At 50.2% G+C, this 16,525-nt stretch overlaps 1 protein-coding gene across 6 annotated transcripts in view; it reads right to left on the bottom strand.

The window, feature by feature from the left end:
• The window catches only part of LEF1 (lymphoid enhancer binding factor 1), a 70,916-nt gene extending 61,665 nt beyond the window's left edge, over window positions 1-9,251 (bottom strand). For 3 of the 6 annotated variants that reach the window (XM_063421531.1, XM_063421533.1, XM_063421532.1), the window contains exons 1-3: window positions 8,223-8,568; window positions 7,335-7,398; window positions 5,714-5,847 (exon numbers count right to left, since the gene is read on the bottom strand). In XM_063421531.1, coding sequence (XP_063277601.1) covers window positions 5,714-5,847; window positions 7,335-7,398; window positions 8,223-8,432 — 408 coding nt within the window. In that variant the 5' untranslated portion in view covers window positions 8,433-8,568. Of the gene's footprint in view, window positions 1-5,713; window positions 5,848-7,334; window positions 7,399-8,222; window positions 8,569-8,968 lie in introns of those variants that run through there. The other 3 variants (XM_063421529.1, XM_063421530.1, XM_063421534.1) reach the window with 3 other exon arrangements.
• Window positions 9,252-16,525: the final 7,274 nt, after the last annotated feature.

Raw genomic sequence — 16,525 nt, 5'->3', positions numbered from 1 at the left:
CCTGGGCAGGAGCACCACGCCAGGCAGCTGCACCTCCTGCCACCAGTGTCCTGCAGAAAGGGACCAAACCCAGTAGCCAGATGAGAACTGTCCTCATGCCAAACATGTCTTGCAACCAAAATCAGCTTGGAGAGAAATGCCTGGTGTCCCAGACGGGGCAGTTTGGGGTAAATAGGAGCCATACATGCACAGTTGGAGTGTCACAACACACGGTTTCCCTGCAGCAGTGGGGAGGACACACGCTGAGGACAACCCAGCTCAAGCAGGTCAAGGACTGACTGCCTGACTCCCAGCAGTGTTTCCCTTGAAGCAGACAGACGCTGGATCACTGTCCATCCATGTGAGAGCAGCACAGGAGTGCACAGCAGGACACACACATGGACCTCACGCCACAAAATGTTTGATGTCCATCTTAAAACACTCTTGCACATTTGTCTTTGTCTTCTTGAGGGACACAGTGTTTTACTACTAGCAAAAAAACCCAAAAAAAACAAAAACAAAAAAAACAAAGCACATACCTCTGATAGGACTTCAGAAATATTAGGTAGCAGTAAAATGCTTTTGTGTGGGTTATTTCCTTCCCGTATCAGGAGGCATTTTTGTTAACTATAAACAGAAGTTAAGTACTCAAGAGAAGCCAGGCCTTTGGTACCCAGTCTTTTCAATGCCTGCAGGCATGCAGCACTGCAACTATCTGGAAAAAGCCTTTTCCTCTTTTGATGCCTGAACCTGTGGAGCTTCAGGCTTTCTTCTTGAGCCACATCCTCCTTGGCACTTGCAGCCCATAACAAGTTATTCTTATTAACATTTTTTCTGGGCTGGGATTAAGTTGGAAAAGAGACAGGAATGACATTTTGCTTGAACCACTTTAAAAATTAAGCAGCAGCTCTGCCACTTAAAGTTTATATTGAATGAGCTCCTATACATGTAGAAAAAAGAGATATTTAGGAGATGAACACACACAGGTATTGCTATACAAAAGCTCCAACTTCGATGATTTGCAATGGGTGGGGTTTTTGATAATGCCTCTTCTCAAGCCACACACACAATTACTGCCTCTGCACTGAGACATTAGGAGAACATTTCGTTTTCCCCTTGAGCATTCACAATTACTCAGATTTGCTAATTGCATCAATGGGACAAGGAGGAGGCACCAAAAGCTGAAAATATGTTCTCTTCACCAGTATGTGCCAAAGATCACAGTAACAATGAACTATATATTTAAGACTCTGTCTGAAGCTCTGACCAGGAGTAAGCAGACCAAGCTTCAGACAAGGACAACCTAGAGCCACTGTGGTAACTTCTTCTGCCCCCTTTTCAAAATGCAGGATTCATCTTTTTAAGTGGGAGAAAGAAAACACCACCAAAACTTATCCCATGACCATTCACATCTTGGGTTTACGTTTCATAGTGGCCTGACTTGTAACTTAGACTGATCAGCCGTGACTGCTTGAGTCAGAGCAGCTGAGGGACACGTTTGCAGCAATGAGGTGCCACTATTAGGGCCCAGCAGATTCCTGTTCTTTCCCGGTGCTGCCATTTGGCACAACTCACCGAGCTCCTCAGAAAATAGTGCTAAAATTCCTCCCTGGGCAAATGCTAATACATTTCATCAAGTTCTGCTTCCACACAGCCAGGCAGCTTTGTACTCCTCTGTGCTTGGTTTCGAAGTTATTTAAGGAGCTGATCGGCATCATTCGGCTGCACTGCGAAGCCGCGCGCCACGCAGGGCAAAGCTACAGAGCTTCGGTGTTGGATAAGCATCTCTGGCCTGTGGAGCCCCTCAGCTGCCCCTCTCCCCAGGGCCTGGGGTTGTGAAGGGAAGAGAGACATCTTTGACAGGACCACAGCTGCCTAGGGCCCCCAAAGCATCCTGCTCCCGTGCCAGCTTGGGAATCAGAGCAAAGCTTCCTGGTGGGTGCTGTGGGAGCAGGAGCCCAGCCCAACTTCTGCGCTGTGACAGCCTGTTTCATACTGAGCAGGGAGGTTTCAGCTGACCACCGCGCCCAACAATTCGCTACAGCTGCACAGTGAGAAGAAGCAAATTCTCAGGAATTTGACAATACAATGAAAATCAGGTTTGTGTCCTTCTGCAGCTCCCTTGGGGCTCCAAAATTTCCCCACAAGCAAGAAAATCAGCCCACTTTCAGAGGAACAGAAGATGTAGCTAGGGAAACAAAACTCTCTCACCGGGGCTTCATAGCCATTCATTTTTACTGTTTCTACCCTCATCCTTCCTCCTGCCCATATTATCCTCTGAATCTCCTCGGACATTTGCTCTTCAAGATGGAAACAAACTCCATATCCCCTGCCGTGCAGAAACACACAAAGAATATCCAAAATTTGGGCTAGTCCTGCGTTGTTCCTAGCAATCCAACTCTCTTAGAAGAATTCCTCTTCATTTTCAGATATGCTGCATTGTGCAAGTAGCCATAAAATGTTTATACATTGTATCCTCTGCCCTGTTTAACACATCCAGGTGCTACAGAGAGGCAGTTGAGCCACAAAGAAAGAAACCCAGACCCCAAGAACACATAAGAACAGAAAAAAGGAAGGTTGCAGAAATCCCCTATCTTTCTATAGGAAATTTAATTTATGGAGAATGAGAAATAAAACCAAAATTGTCTTCTGGATGAATTTACAACATGGAGAAATAATCGCTCTTCAGTCACCTCCTCTGTTCCCACCAAACAGTCAAGAAAGCTTTGCCACCCCAGAACTAGCCTTGTTACCCAAAGCAGAAAACCCACACGTTAGAAAACAAGCAGCTGTCTCCATCTCCCACCCTCGGTACCCCCGCGGTGCTCAGAAACCACCAAGAGCTATCTCGAGCACACAGGATGCACATTCCCCAGGTGCCGCCGCGGGCTGGTGCCACCACAGGCCACCTCTCCTGCAGCCACCCAAAGTGACTGCTGCGCATCCCCACTCTCCACTCCTATCCTAGCTGAGAGGAACACGAACTGCGGCACGGGGCTCCCACCTGAACTGGCAATTAACATTCTCCTGCTTCTACTAATACAACTTGGAAACAGCAAATCAATTGCCAGCAAAATAAGAAAATTAAAAAAAAAAAAATAGGGGAGGAGAATGGGGAAGACAAGACCTCTCTAACAAGAGCAGATTTTGGAAGATTCTAAATCCTTCTCAAACACCTCCAGCCTTCCAAAAGCTGCACTGAAATTAGATTTCCATTTTTAAATTATGGTTTATTAAGCAAGTTGTGTCTGACTATAGATTTGTACTTTTAATTTTACGAAGCAAGCTTCTAAAGCATTTGCTTTTTTGAAAAAAGTAAAGGTGGGGTTTTTTTCCCCTCTCTACATATGGTGATGAAAGTAACTTTTTTGCCTTTCCAGGAAAGCTTTGCTCTCTCTTCTCATAGACGGTCTTTGCTCTGTGTCTGGACCTCATTCCCCAGGGGTGCAGCCCCGGGGCAGTTTGCAGTCAGCAGGTCCTTCCAAGGTGGAAAAAAGATTCAGCGCCCCAGGGCGCCTATTTAATCCTGGCTAACACCTCCAGGCAACAGATGCATCAACAAGAAGCGTCTTTGTCATGCAAATAGCGGGGCACAGGTACACACCAGGCACAAATGGCTGGGGACTGCTGACACCCAGGGGAGACCCCTGCCTCCAGTGCTTGCTGATCTCAGCTGTTTCTTGCCCCCAGCCCGGCACATTGCCCCGGAAAGGGGAGGCAGAGCAAACCTGGAGGGCAGCGGCTGGGACCCCACGGAGGTGAGCGCGCCGCTGCAGAGCCCGTGGAAAGCCACGGAGAGAGCGAGCATGTCACCTCGCGGATGCCGCGTTTTGATCTCCCGCATTAAAACCCAACTGCCAGCTACGAGCCTCGCAAAGATTACAGTTCAATTAAACAAAAAAATTTAATAACTCAAGCGTGTAGCCTTGTGGTTAAACTGAAAGAATTCCAGGCTTATGTCAACATTGCAGCCATGCAACAGCACTGTTTTATTGAAATAGTGGTGCTGCTATAACATGCAAGAGCAACACTGAACTGAATTAGCCCCTCAGATGTTCAGCAGGCAGCTTTACAATTAAAAACAAGATGCGTTTTTCCCCCTTCCTCCCCTTCACCACACCCACAAAGGGCAGTTCCTCAAGTACCTCAGACAAGAGCCTCTGCATGATATTCTGAAGGCATTGATGCCAGATCTGTAAAGAGTGGCAGCCCCACAGCATGCATATATGGAAAAAATCCTCAGTGAATAATTAAACTGGATTTTGTTGTTCCAAGTCGTGCACCAGCACTCAGGACTTTCTTAGGAAGATAGCATGGCAAAGAGGGGGTAAAGAAAAGTCTGAAGTTTCTTATTCCTAAGATCAGGTTTAAGTCTCGATGCCCTCTTGAAAAGCTGCATGCTTTTCCCTATGTTACATCCAAACAAGTTTTCTGTAGAAAAACGTTTACAGCAACAAATATCAACAGACTGTAATCATCATGCTTTACCTTAAATGGCCGTAGGCCTCTGAACTGGAATTTATACACAAAAAAACCCCCACAGCTACAGGAAGCAATATGTTGGATGAGTTTTTGCATCTTTCAAATGCAGATCTACGTGTTTCCAGTGCCAAAGCACCCTGTCGTTTCAGCTCCAAATATTCACTAATTTAACGTGTTTTGCTGCTGTCAAATTACCAATACAGATCAGGCCCCTTTCTTTTTGTTTTTGAAGTCAAATGTCACAGTCCTGAATAAAAATCAAAAACATCAGAGGGCAAAACAATACCATGAGAGAGACATCCAAGTAAAAAATCTACGTGCCAGTAAGAGGGAAAACTCCTTTATCACAAGGAAGTAACAGCATCCAACTTCTCCTATCACAGCACGCACAACAGCAGCGGCATTTTTCCAGCAGGATGCCTACGAGCAAATTGTTTCCCTCTCCACTCGGGTTCTAATATAATTTCCACAGCTCATTTTAACACTGCCTCTCCATTGCTCTATATGTATACCGAGAGGCTTACAAAAATAAATGGGAATTGACTATCCAGAATTAAAAGTACATTAAAATCCACTAAACATGCATCTACACCAGTGGAAACAGAGGGACAAACCTGGAAGAATCAGTGCTCGCCACAATGTAAGGGAAAGCTGTAACTACTGCATCATGGATGATATTAATTCCTAAACGACCGTTTCCCAATTTCTGGCTGAAGATACAGAGTACATTTCAAAACAATGCTGCCAGACAGATAAAGCCTTCATGCAGACCAACTGATGGTGGAAATAAATATCAATCAACAAAGAGCAATGCCACATCTGAAGGCAAAAAAAAAGAAAAAAAATCCAATCTTCTCATCTTACTGTCATGCAACTTTAGCAGTTCTGCTTCGAACCCTTGATTTTCCTCAACAAATGAAGAATTAAAGCCAGAAAATTCACATCTGTCCCAGTCACTACAAAGACAGCATTTACATCATTCTGCTATAGATTATCCTACAGTCGTAAACCAGGACTCCCCCCACAGAGCTTCCAGCCCTGTTCACACACATTAATCTCAGCTTTTCCACTGTGGTCACGACCAACACCTCTAGGAGCTCTCAAACTCCGCTGGACAGAGGCTCTGAACAGCAGAAGCTCAACCTTCATCGTCACTGAAGCTACCCGAAAGACCCCATTGCAAGCAGACTCTGCAGACCAAACAGGAGAAAACCCAGCTTGCCAAAACCAGCCTTTGGAAGAGATAACTCACTGTTCTGGGGATGGGTGGCGACAGAGATCCATTAGGCATGTATGGGTCGTTATTCATATTTGGCATCATGATATACCCAGAATAACCAGAGTATGATGGTCCCTTGCTGTATAAGCCACTGTCTGGATGCTTTCCTATGGAAGATGAAACAATGATTACATTATTCCCCATATATGCATTTCTCATGAGTTAGAGCACTGAAACAGGTCTTGTGTATATATAAAAATGTTCTGCATGCAAATGTTTCCTTACTCATGGAAATTACTATCGACAGAAAATGATATAAAACAATTTGTAATAACTTTTTTTTTTTTTTTTATGAAGAGATAATTCTTAAAGGAGCGAGTACTCTCAGTGAGGAGATTATGTTTAAAATACAATATAGCCTAAAAGTAAATTATTTTGCTAGTGCTCATTCAAATCAAAATAGACGCATCAGCAATGACATCACATTTTACAAGTAGCAGTCTTCCTCGATTTTATACATGCCTCTAGGATTTGTCAATTCAGAATTATTGCCAGTATGGATTTCCAACTTCATTGTTAGGAAAGAAAGGACAAGGCTGTGACAACTAGATATAATGATTTCCTTCTCTTGCTGATCCAGTGTGTGCAGCAAACAATTCATTCTGGCTATGATCATTGTGAACAATTAAAGAGCAGGGGGTGGCCTGGAAGGAGATCCTCACAATTTGGGAGGGGGGTTGTTGAGTACTATGGTACTGTGGTACTACAGTCAAAAGGGAATCCAAGTGAGTGAGGCTATTTGGTAGGAAAACAAAAGTGGGTTCAGGTCCTGCAAAAAGGGTAAACAGGTCTCCCACCTACATGCTCGTTGACAAGGATACTACTTGAAAGTGGAGTCTGAAGAAGATGCAGAACTGAAAACTATCCAGAGAATGAACACCTCCCCCTCACTGCCCAAATGCTATGAGCATGGACATCATTGCTTTTAGGCTGTTTAGCTACAAACTTGGAGGAAGATGGCCACAGAATCCTGGAAAGCACCAGGGCTGAACTGTGTCTGTCTTTATATAAAATTGATAATCTGATTTAGCTTGTGATGATAAACATTTGATTTTAAACATAATCTCCCACCCTTCACAGCACGCATTCTTTGCACGTATGTCCAGCTTCCTAAATGATATTCGATGAACTCTGCTATTTCCTCTGTCCTTCTCAATCAAAATTAACCATTAATTAATTGGTACATTAAAAATTTCAGGAGGTCTGTTCACACTTGGATTTGAAAGAAGAGATTTAAGTGACAGACTTTGGCTATGGGGTAAAGCAGAGGGTATCTGCAGAACTGTGTACAGTTCTGAGTGAAGAGACAGATGTATTTGAGTTGATATCCTAAAAATAGTTCTTTCTTCTGTGAAGATCCATTTGGCCTACTTATCAGTTTCTCAAAAACTGCAATACCATTTGGTCACTCAAGATAAACGCGCTGCATGTTCATCTCCTTTTTAAATGCACCTTGAAAGCGCTCTGGCATTCTCCCTCCCAAAAAAAAAGATATTAAATTTATGTTTTTCAAAAGAAACCAAGTTCCAGTTTGAGGACTATGTGGAGGGTCACAGAGGGACAACATTGCAAGACAGGATGGTGCGTATCTCACCTTCCTCAGGGTGTTCTCTGCCTTTATCATGGTAGGAATCCTGTGCTTGATTCTGCCTGGAAACCTGACAGCAAGGAATCCACCACCAGAAAAGAAGAAGAAAAAGAAGAAAAGTCATCGTATGGATGCTCGTTTATCAATCACACTGCTACAGTTTCTTGAAGGAAGAGAGGAGTTAAGAGCACAAGACAAACATCTTTCTTTTTTCTCCTAAGTCGCTTGGAAGGCAACTGTACCAGAAACGTTTGTGTGAACTATTGTTTTATGACAAGGTGAATAACTGAAGGGCTTTGCAAAGCATTTCTAGCAGAAGCACCCTGCATTTAATGAAAGTGAATCATTTCCGGAAAATATTTGGTGCTCTGGCAGTCAAAACGCTCTTGGTAAAAAGATACCAAAAATAATAATGAAAAACAGGTTGCCCTCCTTAGCAAATCTTTAAGAGGAAAAAAAAAAAAGAAAGAAAAAAAAAAGAAAAGAGGAAATTAAAAAAAGGAAAAAAAAATTAAACAAAAATTTTAAAAAGGCAGGTTCCCCGCTCCCGCTGAAGTTATTTTAGAGTCGGGAATTTCTTCCCAAACAGTTTTACGCAAATCCCTTAAAGAGTTTACAGCTAATGCTCCGACCCCGCTGATTTTACTGAGGAAATTTCATGGCTTCTTGAGGTCTAATACCATCACACCGTCGGGGAACTCGCGGCAACTTTCTCGTCCCGGGCCGAAGCTCTGCCCGGCGCACCTCTGGAGACAGGATTTGGGGTGGAATGATTTCTTTTCCTACAGGAATTTTTTCCCCGGTGGCCCTCCTGGGCTCCCTCCCCGCGGCGGCGGCCGGAGCCCGCCGCACCCCGCGCCCCTCGGTCCGCGCTGCCCCGCGGAGCTCCCGCACCTCGTGCCCGGTGGCGCCGGGGGCGATCTCGGACTCGTTGACGAGGGAGGACTTGATGTCGGCCAGGTCGCCCTCCTCCTCGGGGTGGCTGATCTCGGCGAAGATCTTCTCTTTCTGGGGGTCCCCCTCGTCTTTGAAGGGGATCATCTCGTCGGTGGCGCAGAGCTCCGGGTCCCCCCCGCCGCCCCCGGCCCCCGGCAGCTGCGGCATCCTCACGGCAGCGCGGCGTCTGCTGCGGCCGCCGGCCCGCCGCGGGAAGGGGAGCGGGAGGAGCAGCGGGGGGAGGAGGAGGAGGGCGGAGGAGGAGGAGAGAGGAGGAGAAGGAGGAGAGAAGAAGGAAAAATCCCGTGAACTCCTCGGGGTTGCTCTCGGCAGCCGGAGACCCCCGCCCGTCCGCCCGCCCCCTCGGGGCCGAGGTACCCCGTCTTCCGCACGACACGGACGTCCCGGGGACCCTCGCCCCGACGCGCCGCACGGCCGGAATAGGTCGAAATACGCTCGCCCGTGTCCCGACCGCGCCAGGGACCGCCCCCTAGGAGAACCGACCCCCCTCCATCCCCCCCCGGGACCCGGGCTCACCCCGGGGACGAGGAGACGCGGAGGGGAGCTGAGCTCGCCCGCGTTTCGCCTCCGAGTGAAGTTGCCACCACCCCGACGGGACCGAGTTAAAATGGCTGGGGGGACGCGGGAAGGGGGAGGGGGCGTCCCGGGGGAAGGGGCCGGCGCTACCCGTGCCGCGCACCCACCGGGCCTTTGTCCGCCGCTTCGTCCGCGGCTCCGGGCACGGCTGAGCTCGGCTCGGCGGCACCGCGAGGGGCGGGGGGTCGAGGAAGAAACAGCCCCGGGAGGGAGGGAGGGTGCGCAGGAGGGGAGGGATGGAGCGGGCGGGGAGGTGACCCCCCCCCCGCTTCCCTCCGCGCCCGCGGGCAGGGGAAAAAGTTGCGGGCACGGCGCCCCCGGCCGCCCCCGCGCTCAGCGCCCGGCGCGGGGCCTCCTGCCGCAGCCGGCGGGCGCGGCGCCCCACGGGGGGCGGCGGTGGGGCGCGGGGCGGCGGCGGCAGCGCAACTTCAGCATCGCTCCCGCCCTCCCTGCCTCCCTCCGCCGTCGGGGCGGGGAGGGGCGGGGGCGGCGGAGATGAAAGGAACCGCCGCCGTGACTGACACCGTATCCGGGCCGGGAGGGCCGAGGGGCGGGGGCGGGGAGAGGAGGGGGCCGGGGCCAGCGCCAGCGGGGAGGGAGGAGTGGGTGGGGGGGAGCGGGTGCGGGGCTGCCCCCGGGCAAACTTTGCTGTGGCCTCGCGGAGTAGCCTCTCTGTGCGTCCGTGTGTCCGTGCGTGTATCTACACGCACACGTGTACGTTTGTGTGTGCGTGTCCGCGTCGCGGGGGTGCGCCGGGGCACTGCCGCTCCTCTCCCTCCCCAGCCAAGAGCCCGCCGAGGAGGGCACAGGCGCTAGCTGCATCCCCGGGAAGGGCGGACAGACCTGCTTTTTTAGGGCTGCTTTGTCGAGCCTTCCCCATCGCCACATGGCGCTGCAACGGTGTGGGAAGTGTGCGAGGGGTTGACTAGGCTCTGCCCGCGCCCGCTTCGGACGAAGGGCAGAATTAAGACATACCCATTGAATCCAGCAAGTGCCCGGCAGAAACGCGTAGTAGCCCCCGAGAGACAGGGAGAAACCTGCCGGGGTCAGCTCATCCCGGTTTCGGAGCGGTAAATAGAGCCAGAGCAGTAACGGAGATCCACCCCCCACCCTGTCCCGTTCCTCCTGCACCGCGCTGCCCCGTTAGTTCCCGGCTGATCCGGCATCGCCCCGCAACAGGGCACGAGTACAATAAAAAAATCATCCAGACAAAAGCAGGCGCTGCGCTTGGGAGACATCAGGATCGGCAACTTTTATTTTGCGAACACGATGGGCGCACATTTTGCAGGAAACAACTTCCCAGTGTTTTGGCATCGGAAAAGTGTGCTTGGTGCTTTGCACATGCCCCGTCAGGGTGCTAAACCTTCAAGCGCCGGGAGCCAGAGGGACGGGAACATGTGGATGCTCAATCCGTTTTCGGCAAATGCTGGGTTCGGCACGGCGGCTCTGCCGGCCGGGACACGGGCGGGCTGAGCCCGGCTGCCCGCGCCGCCGCCCGCGGCTCTGCGCCATCGTCCTCGAACGGGTAATTAAAATCCAGCTGAGAAATCAGACCCTTCAAAGCCCGAGAAAGGGATCAAGGTAGCGGGAAACGGGAGGTGGACTTGCCAAGTCGAACAAGTGCGCGAAATAAATGATCGAGAAAGAAATAAATTAGAAATGTAACTCCTGGTAAGGGGCTTAATTGTGCAGTGGTCCCTAGATGCAGGGAGACCCCCCTCTCTCCCGGAGACTGCTGTCTATAGAGCGGCGATGGGGAAGCGGTTGTTTGGAAAACGTCAGACAACTGGCGATGGTTCCTGAGCGGAGATGCACATCTCCGTATCCCTCCCGCCCCTCTTCCCTTTCCTGGCGCTCTGCGAGCACCGGACACCCGGGCTGGGCAAAGCTGCCCCGGGACGGCCCCGTTCTGAAAAAAAGACCTTCGGCGAGAGGCTGAGCATTGCACCCCGCTCCGCCGACGGGACGGGAGCAGGCAGGGACCCCGCCGGAGGAGCCGGCAGTGCGGCCACTCCTCTGTTTCATTGCCGGATCCCTCTGGAAAAGCAACCTCCCCCCGCCCCTCCGCCGTCCCTTCACGTGGGCTGGAGCCTTTCCCGGATCGGTTTTTTGGTGGAAAGATTTTGAAGGCAAAAAAGGGCCGGCGTGGGGGCGGCGGGACCAGGGCGGGGGAATGTGTGTGTGGAAACCGTAATGATTTACGACGAAAAGATAAACTCAGGAAACGTCAACTCCAACGTCAGATTTGACTGGAGAGAACACAAAGCTGTCGCTTTGCTCGCAGTCCTTGGGGCACCGCCGGAGGCGGGGGGCAAGGCCCGGGGCATGGGGACGCCCCACGGTGGCCCCGCTCTCGCCGCCGGCGGGACCCGCCGCCCTCCCCCGGGCCACCGGGAGCGCGCCCGCCGCCGTGCCCGGTACCCCGCTCCGCAGCGGCCACCGCGCCGCTTGGTACTTTCGCAGGGGTGATTTTTGCGCTTTAGGTGTTTCTTATTTTTTTCTCTTTGCTTGTTGTGGGAGTTTGTATTTTGCCGTGGTTTCGTGTTTTGTATGTTTGTTTGCTTTGTTGTTTAATTTTGAGGAGGTTTTGCTGAGGGTTTTTTTGGCCGATTGAGTGGGTTATAGCGTTTCAGAGGGAGCTGAGGAGTTTTTGTTGGTCGGGGTTTTTTACATGTTCAGCGTTGAAGCGACCCGCACTTGGAGCACTCTCCGACATCCATCCCATACTCGGAGAAGGGGGGAGGGCAAAGCGGCCCCGGGGCGCTTGGGGCGGCGGCCCGACCCCCGAGCTTCAGGGGGGCTGAGCGGGGAGCGGGAGGAACCGGGGTGCCAGTGACGACCCCTCCGGGCGCAATAAGCGGGGAGGGAGACACAGGACACTGTGGCGTGCGAAGCGGCGCCCGCCGCCGGCGCCCCCTATATAGGGAAGGGCGGGAGTGGGGCGGGGCGGCGGCGCCTTTGATGTCCCGCCGGCGGCGCCTTTCATCCCCCCCGGTTCCCCTCCCCGAGCTCTTTGTGTGACTAAATTTGGCAGGAGCATGGAGGCGCGCCAGGGCACCCACGTGTGCGCCGAGCTCCCAGCTGAGAGAGCCGGGGTTTTCTTCCGGGTAAGGAGACAGCGGGGGAGATCAAAGAGTTTGGGGAGCTGGAGCCGAAATGTGCCGTGGAAAGAAAGTAGAATAAAATAAATAAATAAATAAATAATAGAAAAGGGAGGGGGAAAAAATTCCTCCGTCCTGGACGCGTGCCAGTCAGAGGCAAGGGGGAGCAGGGGGAGCACGTAGTGGTCGGGGGGACCGAGGGGAGGGAGGGGAAAAAAATATTCTAGCAAAAGGGGGTTGCAGTTGTTTTCTGAAAAGAAAAAAAAAAAGAATAAAAACCAACCAACGAACCAACAGACCAACTCTTTTGTTTAAAGCCGCCGGGCTGCGGAGCCAAGCGGGCTCCGCCGGGAAGAGCCGCCCGACAGCGCGTCCAGGAGCGCGGCCGGGCCAGGGCTGCGCGGCCGCGGGGCAAAGCTCCTTCACAGTGCCTAAGCAACGAGCAAACAGCGGCAAAACCCCCCCTCTCCCGCCCGGGAGGCCGGCTCGAAGGGAGTCCTCCTAGGCAAGCCCCCGCGGCTTTTTCTCCCCCTGGGAAGCAATGTCGAGGGTGGTGTCCCGAGGGGTGGGTGCGCTGGGCGCCAGGCGCCTTTCGCGGCAGCCCACGCTGTGCCCCGCGGCGCCCCGGCGGGCCCGGCGCTGCTGAGGGACAGAGGGACTCCCTTCGGAGCTGTGCGTGCGGCGCTGGCACACGGGAATCACCGGGGCCCCGCTGCCACCCTGCGCACCCTGCCCGCCCCGGGCCTGCGGGGACGGTCACCCGCCTCTCGCTGCTCCCTCAGGACTGCAAAGCACAACAGAGTATGTTAGGGTTTAAAATTTCTCAAATCGAGCCTTTTCGGTGCCTCTTCAAGACAATGTGACTGAATTATGCGTGTTCCTCGTGTCTGCCTTTGCCACCCCATTTAGATAACATCCATGATTTATGTGCAAGTTGAATATATAGGCTGCATTCCCAAATTCCTTCTGAAGCAAATAAATCCTCCTCCTTCAGGACACGGGGTGAGCAGGACCAGAGCAGGGATGTGATGATTAGCCCTGGCTCTGCAGAGTTATCGCTGTGGTGTCCTGGCACATGCCGCTGCTGCACAGCATCACTCAGGAGCCAGCCCCGGGCTGCCTCAGGTTATATGGATGTATTTGGAAATATTGACCTGTTCTGTGCCTCTAAAATGAGGATAATACTTCTAAGGCTCTTTTTTACCCTGTTAAAATAAATGCACTGTTGTTTTTGAAGAGACCCTTCTCTTCTGATGAACAGGGAAATGAATAGGGAAAGCTATAAATAACAGATCAGGATTTTTTGAGGGGAAAACCCAGCGTCCTCCCTCACTCTTGTGTTGTACCAGGCAGACAGTCCCTTTTGTGGTGCAGTCCCTTTCCAGTGTTTTTACAAGCACCGTGTCCAGATACCTGGCATAGCTTTGGATGTGAGTCCAGGTTTGGGTTGCAGACACTGTGGCTCACACTCCGTGGCCTGTGTGCAGCTGCTTATCGGCATGGGTCACCTGCTGTGGCCTCCAGGTGATGCTGATGGCAGTTCCTGGTAGCCTTGAGGGAACTTAGGTGTGGTGTGCAGGGGATTTCTCATTGCATGTATGATCCTTCCTGTCACGGTGCCTGAAAGAGATTCTTTCCGACAGTCAAGAGGATTCTGCCGAGTGAAGGGAACTATTCTGTATTTGGTGCAGATTTATGTTTTAAATGGAGAATAAAACTGAAAAGGGAATAATATATTCTGGTTTTGAAGACTCATTTATTATGAGCCTTTATGAAATAAGGACTCATTTTTTAAATTCATAAAAAAGGGCATCCTGACTATGTTTCTAGCAGCTATATCAAAGAGTAACTGCACTTGCATTTAAAGCTACTTTGAAAGAGATCACATGTAATAGGTATTAGGATATTAAGACTGTATATGTGCTTTTTGCTTTTTAATTTACACATCCAGCTTTCCAGTTCTGGGATGCCATTAATGTTCTTAGTCCAGAATTACTCTGTTTAAAGAGCTAGGTTTTCTTAGCTCTTGCAACAACATGAGCTTTATGAGATTTGAGTGGGCAAATCTTACCAGTGCATTTTTACTGTAAGAGCTTTTGTTTAGAGGAAGGCATTGGTGGCTCAGATCTCATGAACGTGTTGTTATCTTCTTTTGAGATTAAAATAGTTAGTAGTTAGTAGTTAGTGGCTGTTTTCTTTTTTTTTCTTTTTCTTTTTCTTTTTTTTTTCAGTGCAAGATAAAATAAAGGGCAAGTGGCATAGTTTATTCAAATAAATGATGACACAAAGTAGCTTGCAAAATAACCCTTACATCGAGCAGTGCCATTGCAGGATTATTTGTGATGACTCATCAGATCTGATAATCCACAGCATGTGGATAAAAGGGGACACAGGACACAGAACTAAACCCAGAAAGCCATGCTTGGAAAAATGCAAAATGTGAGGTTAATGTTGTATTAAAGGTAAGACCTCAAAAGAGCACGACAACGTGCTGCCCCTCAGCAGGGATTTTTAGCCTGGCATTTTTGAAAGGACCAAAGAGATGTTCAAAGGGAGTGCAGTAAAATATCCCCGAAGGGCTCTTTGAAAATCCAAACTTCAGTAGTTTTGTGGGATGCCACATTAATGTGAGGTTCTGGCTGAAGAAATATATTTTAATTTCAGAGTAGCAGTTTTGCCCATTTACATCAACATTTCCTACTTTCTTGGAGGGGGAAGTTCTGCTCCTGAATAAATAAATGTTATACATGTCCCAGAATGGATGAGATTTTCTCTATCGCCGAGAGCCAGGATGCCCCACCCAGGGGCAGTGTCTGTGGGCAGGCTTTCAAAGGCCCCTCCAACAGAGTCCTGCTTCTGCACCTCCAGCGTGGACTCAAAAGTGCTGGTGAGTGTCTCACGCTGCAACAACTTGGATGCACCAGGGAAAGCCCATGAGGGCCTTTTGCCAGGGTTTTGTGCACATGTAGTTGGGAGCGTTGTTCTGAAAATGATTATTTCTATTTGTACTTGATTGTACAACACAAAATTAGTGTCTGGAGCCCCATAAGCATATGAGGTGCTTTGTAAAGCGGTCACCCTTTTACAATAGCCCTTGGCATGGCTCTAGCTAGACCTGTTTTGGAATTCAGCATACACCAATTGATATATTCTGCCAAATATATAATGAACACGCAGAGCTGACTGCGCACCAATGTTTCCTTCTAGCTTTTGAAATGGCGATCGTTGCCTTTCTGTGCTCCCAATGAAATCAAAGCATCTTGTAATCCTTTGCTTATTTTTAAGTGACAGTAGTCCTCTGTTCCCTGACAAATATTGCCAACAGAAGCCTGGTAGCTCCAGACAAGGTCCTTTGAAAGAGGTGGGAGGGGAGAGGGGCTCTGCAGGCAGCTTTCCAGCAGCAGCTGTGCACTAGCGGCATGGGAGTGTGGGAGGCTACTCCCGGGTTAGTAAGACAGTTCAGCAATGCAGTGAATGTGTGCTCGCAGTACATGACTCCTATTAACTCTTTTTAATTCCCGGACCTTTGTCTGACCAAGTTCATCGCCAAAACGCAGCTGGATGGGGAGGGGGAACAGCAGCCAGGCTGTACCAAGGATCTTGCTGCTCTCAGTGAAACATGTGGCACTCCCCCAGGGAAAGTGTTTAAGGCAAGTAACGAGGTGGCAAATTTTCTTTCTTACTGAGAAAGTTATTTGGACTTGGGTCTTACTTTACTGTACCTTCTCTCACTTCCCATGGAAGTAAGTGCCATTAATTTGCCCGACAGAGGTATTAAACTGTAACAGCTGAATACCAAAGGCAGCAGTGTTTGATAGGGAAATGCCAGAGAAGGAGGAGTTTGCAGGAGTCTGAGGTATTGTTCAGAGCCTTGTGATCTCAGCATCACAGCTTCACAGTTTCAGGTCTGGTACTGATCTGAAAAGACAAGTCTTCATGGTGACTGGAAGGCTGAGAGGCACAACCTATAGGGACAGCAGATAGGGCTCACCTTTTGAGGAGGAGCAAGATCAGTCTGAGTTGCAGCTGGCCATTTCACCTTTAGTTCCATTTTCCTTTGAGTGGGTCTCATGGACTACTTGTGTCCATGTCTAGGGGAAACAGGCAGTTTTGGCTTGCAATGTAGAGTTTTGGAAAGACTCCGTAAGACTGAGGGAAGTAAAGAGATGTGAGCAAAAGTTCTGCAGGTGTGGCTGAGTTGTCAAAGGAGAACATCACATGCAAGGAGGTTTCAGTCAAATTCTGCAGACCCTGACTCATAAATGTGCTGGAATAGGGACCTACAGATGAGACCCCATGCTGAAAAAGAGCTGATGAAGGATGACACTAAGGACAATGTGGGGTAGAGGAGAAAACTGTGAGTGAATGGTTCCACTTAAAATTCCAAAATTGCCTGTGTGATGCTGCTGTGACTCTCCCAGACTGCTGGTGGCCCCTGCTGAGCTCAGCCAGAGCTTGGGTGCTCAGGCTCTCTTCAGATAGACCCTGCCTAAGGAGGAGAATGGCTTTTGCCCTTCTGGAGAAGGGTAATGAGAGAGGGGGACCCTTTAGGCTGGCTGGGCT

Source organism: Prinia subflava, chromosome Z (assembly GCF_021018805.1).
Source record: "Prinia subflava isolate CZ2003 ecotype Zambia chromosome Z, Cam_Psub_1.2, whole genome shotgun sequence".
Lineage (NCBI taxonomy): Eukaryota > Metazoa > Chordata > Aves > Passeriformes > Cisticolidae > Prinia > Prinia subflava.
This window is presented reverse-complemented; position numbering and strand designations above follow the sequence as displayed.